We start from the raw sequence: 12,264 nt of genomic DNA, 5'->3' as shown, positions 1-12,264 counted from the left end.
CATTTTATACAAAGCTTTGAATGAGATAGATTTAGTTGATAAACTACCCTATATGAAGCAATGGGTATTAGAATTAGACATATCCCTGGAACCGGATGAGTTCAGAGTGGTTTGGGAGTGGTACAACGTGTATCCTCGTGTATAAACCATCTTGAACACATGAAAAAGATACACCTACGATGGTACCAGTGGCCAGCAAAACTAGCTCATTTTGTTCCAAATCAGTCCTCACTATGTTGGAAAGGATGTGGGGAGAAAGGCACATTAGGTCATCTGTGGTGGTTTTGTCCCATAGTCACTAAATTTTGGAATGGGGTAACTGATCTTATTAAAAAGTTCTCAAGATGCAGATATTATTGGACCCCAGTCTTAATGGTACTTCACATTGGAACGGGTAAGGTTCCTTTTGACCTTAGAGGTTCCCTAACTCATTTTAATTGCGGCTAGATTAACTCTCGCGGCTAAATGGAAAGATCAGAATGTACTTATTATTAGAGAAGTGGTTGACAGAATTAACGTAAATTGTCAACATGAATTATCTTTGGCTCAGTCCTTAGCAGCTAAGAATAGAATATCCCGCATATGGGATCCCTGGTTAGAGAGTCCTATGTCCACCCCACTTCATTGAGACAGGATGAGAATTAGAAAAGTAACGATGGAATCGCCAGCTCCTATGTGACCATGCACATGTTGATTTTTGGTGTAATTATAGAGTTACAGTTCATATTGCCTTCTTGTCCAATACATTATGTGTACTGCTTAATATTCAAAAGTTAATATACAATACATGATTACTTGATGAAAAGCTGAAATCACAGGGTTATTGCTAAATTGCACTGATATCCTATTAGTTATGTGGTTCTCTCCAGCCAAGTTGGCAGGTGGCTGTTTGTATTGAATCTTGAAAACTTAATAAAAATTTATTGGATTAAAAAAAAAAATACACAGTTGAACACCACGCACTACTCGTTCATCCAGTAAGGTTTTCGAATAGACTGTGAACTGTCATTGTCTTGGTAAATAAAGTTTTTTACATAGCTTGCTATTTTTAAGGACAATTTAAGTAGAACTGTTCAAAAATATAAAACTCAAGGATATTTTATTAAGCAATAATGATTGTTTTTTATCTTACTAGATGACTGTACCAGGAGATCAGAGGGACAGCTGACATCTTCAATTTTTAAATCTGATGATCTTGAGATCCTACAAGATACAATTGAAGTGATTGTTGTTACTCCAGATATACTATCATCCATTCACAGCAAAGATCTGTCATCTGATCCTATGGAACAGGTCCCATCTTCTGACTCATTACCGACTACTAAGGAAAATCAAAGTCACAAAAGAGGCATTAAAAAACAAACTTCTCCTGAAGCAAAGAAGTCATTTTCATGTTCAGAATGTGGGAAATGTTTTACATGGAAATCACATTTTGTTACTCACCAGAGAACCCACACAGGGGAGAAACCTTTTTCATGTTCAGAATGTGGGAAATGTTTTGCACGTAAATCATATTTTGTTAACCACCAGAGAATTCACACAGGGGAGAAGCCTTTTTCATGTTCAGAATGTGGGAAATGTTTTGCACGTAAATCATATTTTGTTATTCACCAGAGAACTCACACAGGGGACAAGCCTTTTTCATGCTCAGAATGTGGGAAAAGTTTTGCAAATAAATCACATTTTGTTGAGCACCAGAAAGCTCACACAGGGAAGAAGCCTTTTTCCTGTTCAGATTGTGGGAAATGTTTTAACCGGAAATCGGTTCTTGATAGCCACCAGAGAACTCACACAGGGGAGAAACCTTTTTCATGTTCAGAATGTGGGAATTGTTTTGCACGTAAATCAAATTTTGTTACCCACCAGAGAACTCACACAGGGGAGAGGCCTTTTTCCTGTTCAGAATGTGGGAAACGTTTTAGCCGGAAATCAGTTCTTGATTGCCACCAGAGAACCCACACAGGGAAGAAACCTTTTTGATGTTCAGAATGTGGGAAATGTTTTAAGCGGAAAGCACATCTTGTTAGACATCAGATCAGTCACACAGAGGAGAAGCCTTTTTCTGTAATGCTGTAGATAATCCCCCGATGTAACCTGAAAGATAAGAAAAAATAGTTATATTATACTCACTCCGGTGTTCGGTCCGGTCCGATGGGTATTTTGGTCTGGTACGGCGCCTCCCATCTTCATATGACGCCGTCTTCTTTCCTTTTCGTCGTGGCTCCTGCGCAGGCGACTGCGCACTGCAGTATTCTGCTCTGCTCTCAACAGGGCAGAGCAGTACGCCTGCGCCGGAGCCACGACAGGAAGCAAAGAAGAGGACGTCACCGATAGAAGATGGGAGGCGCCGGACCGCAACACCCATCGGACCAAGACCGGACCACCCCCGGTGAGTATAATTTAACTTTTTTCTTATCTTTCAGGTTACATCGGGGGCTTATCTACAGCATTACAGAATGCTGTAGATAAGCCCCTGATGTCAGTGGCGGCAGCTCATAATCGAAAAAAAGGGTGACAGATTCCCTTTAATGTGTGAAATATTTAACTTGGATATCAACTGTTAATAAACATCAGAGCTAGCTGTCACATAGGGGAGAAGCCTTTTTTATGTCCAGAACTAGCTGAAGAGCCCGGAGTTGCCCGAGCATAGTAACTAATTATGGTTAGTTATAACAAAGTTCTAACCAAAATTGGATCTTCTTAAAAGGGTTGTCTCTTGTCATTCCTCTTGTTTGCTGACAAAAGAATAAAACTAAACTTTATTAATTCCAAATGTAAAACTATACCCATATACCCTGAAAGTTAGTCAGGAGGTGACTAATAGAAAAAATATGTACCCCACATTTCAGCATATAGGGTGCGGTGACGTATACACACTCACTCTCCAAGCCTCTCATTTCTGCGGGTTTCATCGTTCTCACCAAAGGCGACTCATCAGGAGACTTTATTTAATATTGACCTACTGTATATTCAAGTGAGATTGGACAAAAAAAAGCCTAAAATCATGTATCGTTATCCAAAACAGTCAGAAAACTAGCCACATATAGGCAGATCCCTGACTTAAAATTATATACTTCGTAAGTTTACAAGCCACTCCAGTGGTGGTCAGTCAGGAATAGAAAGTGAGAGAAAATGCAGTATAGTTATCCTTTTAAATATTTTTAACTAACTGTGTGTGGTTTTTCAATAAAAATTCTTTTGTATTGTATCCAATCATTGTGCTTAAAATTGTGCCATTTCAGGCCTCCATAGAATTTTTATTGTTGTGTCTTAGCCTACTTATTGAATGAAGATGGATTTAAGGTACAATGATACATAATTCAAGGAACTTTATTGGTGCCTACGCGTTTCCTGAGCTGTTCCAGCTCACTTCATCAGTCCCAGCTCAGGAAACGCGTAGGCACCAATAAAGTTCCTTGAATTATACCTTCATTCACAAGTCTTTGGACTCTGTGCAGACTGCAGCAGCTGTTTCATGCGTTTGTAGGTGTTGTGACCGAAGCTTCACAACCCTATCAGGCGAGTCTCTCCTTGCCTCACCATTGCAATTGTGTTTTAAAGGTTTCACACAGTGGATGCACCCTGTTTTGTTTCTTTTATTAGCCTACTTATTGACATAATTTAGCTGGGCTAAAAAAACAAAAAACATAAAGGCCAGATATTTGAAAGTGGGCTATCTCCATCGGCGCCTCATCTATTTGTGGCCTACAAATTGTGTTATTTCAGGCCTCCAGTTGACTGTTTTTGCTGTGTCTTACCCTATTTCTATACAATATTTTGTGATAAAAAACAAAAATACAGGCCACATATGTTACAGTGTGGTATCTCGGTCACACGCCTCATCTATCTGTGGCCTACAAATTATGGCATTTCAGGCCTCCATTCAACTGTTTTTGCCGTGTCTTACCTTGATGCTATATACTATTTTGCAGGAAAAAAATAAAAATACAGGCCACGTATTTTACAGTGTAGTATCTCCGTCGGATATCTGTGGCCTACAAATTGTGGTATTTCAAGCCTCCAGTTAACTGTTTTTGCTGTGTCTTACCCTTTTTCTATATATTATTTTGCAGTAAAAAAACAAAAATACAGACCACATATTGAACAGTGTGGTATCTTGGTTACATGCCTCATCTATCTGTGGCCTACAAAATTGTGGCATTTCAGGCCTCCAGTTAACTGTTTTTGCTGTGTCTTACCCTATTTATATTCAATATTTTGCGGTAAAAAAAACAAAAATACAGGCCACATATTTAAGAGTGTAGTATCTCCATCAGATGCCTCATCTACCTGTGGGCTAAAAATTGGGGCATTTAAGGCCTCCATTCAACTGTTTTTGCTGTGACTTACCCTGGTGCTATACATTATTTTGCGGAAAAAAATAAAAATACAGGCCACATATTTTACAGTGTGTTATCTCCGTCAGACACCTCATCTATCTATGGCCTACAAATTGTGGCATTTTGTCATGGTTTGCTCAGCTTGTGGGATTAGGTAGTTCAGAGGTTAATGTGGACGGCCTCACTCTGAGATTCTAGGAGGCTTTTTATAGCATCATTATGGACTCATTCCTCGTCGCTTATACTCAGACCCTTGGCCGAGTATGTGACCCTGGTGTGCTTTGTGACTGTGATACTTTATGCTTGCTTGGTTTTGATCCCGTTCTGTCCCTGTTACGAGTTCTGCCTGTTCCCTTGTACTGCATTGCTATCTCTGTGTATGATTCATTGCTTACGTTTTGACTATTCTCTGCTTGTCCCTCTGGTACCGCGCCGCCCTCTCCGTATTTGACCCCCATTTGTCTGACCTTAGTTTCCTTAGCCTTTACTCCAGTATTCCTGTAAAAGAACCCTATAGTCCTCTCCTGCAGCAGGACGCTAAGCCACGCCCCCGTGGTCACATGATCGTAGGTCCTTGTACTGTTTACTACTTTCAGTGTTGCAGGTCCTGTTCTCTGAACTTTCCCTGCAGTATTGGACCCCGGGCCCTCCCGTAGCCTGGGTGAATTACCGGCTCAGCCGCGGCAGTCTGCCGGCGCTGACCGGATCCTGATATTATAAGCGACCGCACATTTATTAGGGTTGGGGAAAGTTGTGTATATTTTCTGGGCAAATTAGCACTATGGATCCCCTGCAGGCTTTGGCTGATCAGGTCTAACAGCTAACCCAAATGTTCCAAAAACTCAATGTGGAACAACGCACGATGGCCCATACACAACAGCAGTTGGTGGACACTCTGCAGGGGTCATGGCGGCAGGGTCTCCTGGTCCCAGCAATAGGGACGTATCTGTGGGATCCCCTGAGTCTCCGGTCAAATTGCCCGACCACTTTTCAGGGGATAAGAAGGAGTTTAGGTCCTTCAAGGAGGGAAGTAAGCTTTTTTTTTCTTTGAGGCCCCGTTCCTCTGGGGACGAGTTCCTGAGGGTGGGGGTTACTATTTCTCTGCTGCGGGGTGCCCCCCAAGCTTGGGCTTTCTCTCTGTCTCCCGTCGCCCCCGAGAGAATGACAGTGGATGCCTTCTTTGATGCCCTGGGCCGCATATATGATGAGCCTGACAGAGTACACGTGGCTGAAGATATGGTCATGAGTGTGCGTCAGGGTAAACGCTCGGCTGAGTGGTTTTGTGCAGAGTTCCAACGCTGGGCTGCGGAGGTCTCATGGAATGATGCCGCCCTTCGGGGCTTATTCTGCAGAGGCCTGTTCGAACGCCTCCAAGATGCTCTGGCCCTCCATTGCCCACCTGACACTTTGGAGGATGCCATTACTCAGGCCGTGCATATGGACCACAGACTGTGGGATAGGGGTGTCATGCATTCCGAGACATCCCAATTCTCCGGCAGCAAAGAGACCGGTGCTGCTCATGAACCCATGGAGATCGGCGCCACTTCGGTCAAAGAGAAGGAAAGGAAACGCTGTCGTGAGAAGCTGCTCTGCTTTTATTGTGGGGAGTCTGGTCATTGGAAAAAGGATTGTCCCTCATGCCCATCGTCCTCCAAGGCGACGGGAAATGACTAGGTCTGGGTAGTGATCGAGGAGGCTGCCCAGACCTTCAGGTACTTTCTTCCTCATGTTCTAAAGTTTTGCTAAGGGTTGAACTGTTGATAGACAATGTCCGTTTTTGATCTACAGCACTGGAGGACAGTGGTTCATCACTCAACCTGGTCAACTCTGAGGTTGTTTCCCAATACCAGATAGGGACAGTCAGGCTTTCCACACCACTTAAAGTCGTGGCTATCGACTCATCTCCTCTTACCCGAACTGGGATAATTTCGGTTTCTGAAAAATTTACATTGAAAATTGGTTCTTCCCATGTGGAAAAAAATTGAATGTTTTGTCATGGACAAATTACCAGCAAGACTGGTGCTGGGCATGCCGTGGCTTCGGTGCCATAACCCAGTGATTGACTGGAAATCTGGGGAGATTGTTAAGTGGGGGTCTAAGTGTGCTGATTGTTACCATAAATCAATCTGTTGCATGAAAATAGCAAAACCTGTCTCTGTGTCCTCTACTAGTCTGGAGGGTATTCCGGAGTGCCTGAAAGACTTTGAGGAAGTGTTTTCTGAGAGCGAGGCCGAGGCGTTACCCCCTCATAGGCCATTTGATTGTGCCATCGATCTGATTCCTGGAGCCAAATTGCCCAAAGCTCGCCTGTTCAAATTGTCAGGCCCCGAGCGCCTAGCTATGAAACAGTACATTTCTGAAAGTCTCCGTAAGGGGCACATAAGACCCTCGGTTTCCCCGGTTGCAGCGGGAGTTTTCTTTGTTAAGAAAAAAGATGGCGGCCTACGTCCCTGCCTCGACTTTCGTCAACTAAATAAAATTACTGTCAGGAACACATATCCCCCTACCGTTGATTCCTGATCTCTGTAACCAGCTCTCCGGTTCCAAATGGTTTTCTAAACTGGATCTGAGAGGGGCTTACAACTTAATAAGAATACGAGAAGGGGACGAATGGAAAACTGCTTTCCTTACATCTGAGGAGTTGTTTGAAAATCTAGTAATGCCTTTTGGTCTCACCAATGCACCCGCAGTGTTTCAGAATTTTATCAATGTGGTATTTTCGGATCTTATTGGCCACTTTGTAGTGGTATACCTAGATGATATCCTGATACATTCTGTTGACGAAGTTTCCCATTTGTTGCATGTTAAAACTGTACTCCAGAGGCTCAGAGAAAACCAATTGTTCGTCAAACTCGAGAAATGTTCATTTTTTGTTCATGAATTGTCATTTCTAGGTCTGATAATTTCACCTCAGGGGTTTCGCATGGATCCCAAGAAGGTGCAAGCTATTGTGGAGTGGGTCCAGCCCTGGGACCTTAGGGGACTCCAGCGCTTCTTGGGATTTGCGAATTATTATCGCAAGTTTATTAAAGGGTTTTCTCAGGTAACTAAGTCTCTCACGGACCTCACTTGTAAGGGGGCAGATGTCAGAAACTGGCCCTCATCAGCTAAACAGTCCTTTCTGACGCTAAAAAACTGTTTCTCATCTGCTCCTATCCTGGTCCAACCGGATCCTTCCAAACCATTCGTGGTCGAGGTGGATGCTTCCGAGGCGGGGGTTGGGGCAATTTTGTCACAAGGATCAGCTTCTCTGACGAATCTCAGGCCCTGTGCCAATTTTTCTAAGAAATTTTCTTCAGCGGAGAAAAATTATGATGTAGGCAACAGAGAGCTTCTGGCTATTAAATTGGCATTCGAGGAATGGAGGCACTTTTTGGAGGGGTCGGCTCACCCTATTACAGTTATCACTGACCATAAAAATTTAGAATACATCAAATCGGCTAAAAGACTGACTCCCAGGCAAGCCCGCTGGTCACTTTTTTTTTTCCAGATTTCAGTTTTCAATTACCTTTCGGCCAGGGTCTAAGAACGTAAAGGCTGATGCCTTATCACGTAGTTTTGAGCCGCTATCCGCCCCCGATCCGCCGTCCCCCATTCTTCAACCCAGTCTCGTGGTTGACGAGGTGTCGTCGGAATTGGAGTGAGAGATTGTGGGGGCTCAATCTTTGGCCCCAAGCTCCAAACCTGTAGACAGATTGTTTGTCCCGCAGCATTTGCGCAACAAACTCCTGTGGGAGTTCCATGATTCAAAGTTGAGTGCACACCCTGGTATAGCCGCCACACGGGAAGCAGTGGCAAGGGTCTTTTGGTGGCCTTTAATGGCCTCAGATGTCAAGAAACATGTTGCATCATGTGGGATATGTGCCCGTTCTAAGAGCTGGAGTTGCCGGCCGGCCGGGGAATTGGTGCCTTTGCCAGTCCCAGGAAGGCCATGGACTCACTTGTCCATGGACTTCACCAACCTTCCATCATCCCGTGGGTATACTGTTATTTGGGTTGTGGTGGACAGGTTTTCTATATTGGCACATTTTGTACCCATGACTAGTTTACCAGCAGCAGAAACGCTCTCAAGACATTTCCTGTCCCAGGTGGTACGCTTGCACGGGGTTCCCACTAATATTGTGTCAGACAGGGGGACTCAGTTTGTGTCTAAGTTCTGGCGGGCCTTCTGAAAAAAATTGGGGATATCTCTGTCTTTTTCCACAGCGTATCACCCAGAAACCAACGGACAAACTGAACGCACCAACCAGTCGCTTGAACAAATTCTTCGGTGCCTGACTTCTACCCTGCAGAGCGACTGGTCTGATGCCTTACCATTAGCTGAATTCGCCTTCAACAACCGGGTAAACCAATCTACTGGTAGGTCACCATTCTTTACTAATTATGGGATCAACCCTCATTTTGGCGAATTTTCTCGGATAGATTCTGGTTGTCCGGGGTCAGAGGACGGGGTCAATTGTCTCAAGGACCTTTGGACAAAGGTTTGTGTAAATATTTCTAAGGCTCAGGAGAAATATAAACGATAGGAAAAGGGACGCTGCTCAGACACTGTCTTGTGGGGATAAGGTGTGGCTGTCCACACGAAATATAAATCTTCGATTGCCTGCCCTCCACCAAACAGGCCTAAATTTATTGGCCCCTATGAGGTCATCGAAGTGGTGAACCCGGTAACCTACCGCCTCCGTCTCCCTCCCTCCTTAAAACTCCATAATGTTTTTCACAGGTCCTTACTTAAACCCTTGGGGTCAGTGAGGGAAGGTACTGACACTGTTCCTTCTCCAGTTTTGGTTGAGGGACATATGGAGTTCGAGGTACAACATATTGTGGACTCCAGGCGGGTTCGGGGCTCTTTGCAGTATTTGGTACATTGGAAGGGGTACGGTCTGGAGGAGCGGCCATGGGTACCAGCCAGGTCAGTACACGCTGACCGTCTGGTTTGTGCGTTTCATGCCCGGCATCCTGGGAAACCTGGGGGTCCGGAGGCCCCCCATTGAGAGGAGGGTACTGTCATGGTTTGCTCAGCTTGTGGGACTAGGTAGTTCAGAGGTTAATGTGGATGGCCTCACTCTGAGATTCTGGGAGGCTTTTTATAGCCTCATTGTGGGCTCATTCCTCGTCGCTTATACTCAGACCCTTGGCCGAGTGTGCGACCCTGGTGTGCTTTGTGATTGTGATACTTTATGCTTGCTTGGTTTTGATCCGGTTCTGTCCCTGTTATGAGTTCTGCCTGTTCCCTTGTACTGCATTGCTATCTCTGTGTATGATTCATTGCTTACGTTTTGACTATTCTCTGCTTGTCCCTCTGGTACCGCGCCGCCCTCTCCGTATTTGACCCCTGTTTGTCTGACCTTAGTTTCCCTAGCCTTTACTCCAGGATTCCTGTAAAAGAACCCTATAGTCCTCTCCTGCAGCAGGACGCTAAGCCACGCCCCCTGTGGTCACATGATCGTAGGTCATTGTACTGTTTACTACTTTCAGTGTTGCAGGTCCTGTTCTCTGAACTTTCCCTGCAGTATTGGACCCCGGGCCCTCCTATAGTCTGGGTGAGTTACCGGCTCAGCCACAGCAGTCTGCCGGCGCAGACCGGATCCTGATACCTGTTAACTGTTTTTACTGTGTCTTACCCTATTTCTATACAATATTTTGTGGTAAAAAACGCAAAAAATAGTATTAGTCTTACCGGTAATTCGGTTTCTAGGAACCTTCCACGACAGCCATATCGGAGGATGTCTCCCTGCCCTAATGGGGGACAGGAAATGCACAAGAGGTTAAATAACCCTCCCCTTCCTGCTACCTCCAGTGTTTTTTCTGTACACACTAGTATGCATAGTTAGCACCAAAGTGCAGGAAGCATTCAGTAGAGTATCAGATAGGGAGTACTAATACAGCACAGTACAAAAAGAGGACTTGAAAATCCTCCAATAATAGAAAACAGCAAGAGAACAACAAGGTCAACGTGGAGATCTTTGACGTAGGTTACGGGCTCACATATTTTGGCCAAAATATCAGCTAATACTCCACACTTTTTTTTTTTTTAAATGTGATTTTTGCACTTTTTATTCGGGGTGCAGCTGGGCCCATTTGGTCTTGTAAACTGCGGTGTCTGTTCACACGGCATGCATTTTGTTAGCGCTGGGCAGCCCGCCTGAGCTAATAGAAGGGTGTTGGTACTAGGCTGGCCTGGATGCTGTGCATGGCCTTAGTGTGAACAGCGCTGCATACAAGTTGTTTTGTGCATCAACATACCAGGCAACCGCCCCCTCCATGTATTGGTAGGCTGCGAGCGGTTTTTTGATTGGTATTCTTGCACCTGTGTTGCCATCTTAATTATATGGGTCCACTGCATTTGTTTGGAGGCCTGTACGGGTAAACCTTGTTGTTCTCTTGCTGTTTTCTATCAGATAGGGAGGGAAATTAGTGCTGTCGTGGAAGGTTCCTAGAAACCGAATTACCGGTAAGACTAATTCTATTTTCTCTAGTCACCTTCCACGACAGCCATATCGGAGGAATACCAACAAATAATTTCTTAGGGAGGGACAACAGCCTGCAGAACACGTCTGCCAAATATTAAATCCCTGTTGAAATTTAGTCTATAATGTCTGGTGAATGTATGGACAGACGACCAGGTGGCGGCTCTGCATATCTGCTCAGAAGATGCGTTTCCTCTTTCTGCCCATGATGTTGATACTGAACGAGTAGAGTGGGCTCTTAAAGATGTAGGAGGGGGAACGTTCTGTGATGAGTAGGCGAGGCTGATAGCTTGCTTGATCCAATTCGCGATTGTATTTTTTGCCGCTTTTTGCCTTTATTCCGACCGGAAATTTGAATGAATAAATTCTGGTCAATCCTCCAACTCTCCCTCTGCTGGAGGTAGAAGAGAACTATTCTACGGACGTCGAGGGTGTAAAACACTTCTTCTTTCGTTTTGGAGGGGTTTGGGCAGAAGGAAGGCAATACAATGTCCTGGAACCTATGAAAGTTCGAGACTACCTTAGGCATAAAGGAGAGATCTAACCTCAGGATGATGCTATCCTCTGTGATGGTTAAGTATGGCTCCTGTATTGAAAGGGCCTGCAATTCTCCTATGCACCTTGCGGTAGTAATTGCTACCAGGAACACAGTTTTTAGCGTTAAGTTTTTCAGAGTCATGGAAGACAGTGGTTCAAACTTCTCCCTGGTCAAGCCCCTGAGAACTAGGTTCAAGTCCCAGGGGGAACCTGACTACGGAGTCTGGGACAGATCCTAGATGTTGAGGTTATGAATCGCTTGATCCATCGATGGTTTGCCACATCTTGGTCGTAGAATGAACTAAGGGCTGACACCTGAACCTTTAAAGTACTAGGTGTTAACCCACAGATCTTGGCCGTCCTGAAGAAACTCTAAGATCTGTGCGATATTAGGATGAAAGGGATCTGGAGCATTTGGGGAACACCAAGATGAGAGCTTCTTCCAAACCTTCCCGTAAATGGCATTAGTCACTGGTTTCCTACTCTTCTGTAGAGTTAATGCTGCCTTCAATGCTTCTTCTACAGCTTTCAGTTCTCTCACATTTGAGGAGCTGGCTCTGACGTCTAGGGGCCATATCCCCTGGAATTGTCATTTCTCCAATATAGCACCCCAGCCTCTCTGACTGGCGTCTGTGGTGACAATTTTCAGGGAGAGCTGATCCCAGATGACACCCCGCTGGAGATTCTGGTAGTTCAGCCACCATAGGAGGGACGCCTTCACATGACCTGGAAGAGGGGTTCTCTTGGTCAGTGTATTCCAACATTTCTTCGACCATCGAAGTACATAGGACTGAAGGATCTGAGTATGGGCTTGAGCTCAGGAGACGGCTTGGATGCACGCTGTAAGCGAACCTACGATGGACATTGAGTCTCTCAGGGTTTGTGCCCTCTGGTCTCTGAACTTGGAGACTCTCTGA

At 44.9% G+C, this 12,264-nt stretch overlaps 1 protein-coding gene across 2 annotated transcripts in view; it reads left to right on the top strand.

Annotated features, from left to right (window-relative positions):
* The window catches only part of LOC141059255 (uncharacterized), a 252,339-nt gene that overhangs the window by 50,441 nt on the left and 189,634 nt on the right, over positions 1–12,264 (top strand). Inside the window, exon 9 of one of the 2 annotated variants that reach the window (XM_073555566.1) lies at positions 1,136–3,208. The exons of the other annotated variant lie outside the window; for it this stretch is intronic. Coding sequence (XP_073411667.1) covers positions 1,136–1,980 — 845 coding nt within the window. The 3' untranslated portion in view covers positions 1,981–3,208. Of the gene's footprint in view, positions 1–1,135; positions 3,209–12,264 lie in introns of those variants that run through there. 2 annotated transcript variants of the gene reach the window in all.

This window comes from Dendrobates tinctorius, unplaced genomic scaffold, assembly GCF_039654945.1.
Source record: "Dendrobates tinctorius isolate UK_male_01 unplaced genomic scaffold, ASM3965494v1 ptg000226l, whole genome shotgun sequence".
Taxonomy (NCBI): domain Eukaryota; kingdom Metazoa; phylum Chordata; class Amphibia; order Anura; family Dendrobatidae; genus Dendrobates; species Dendrobates tinctorius.
This window is presented reverse-complemented; position numbering and strand designations above follow the sequence as displayed.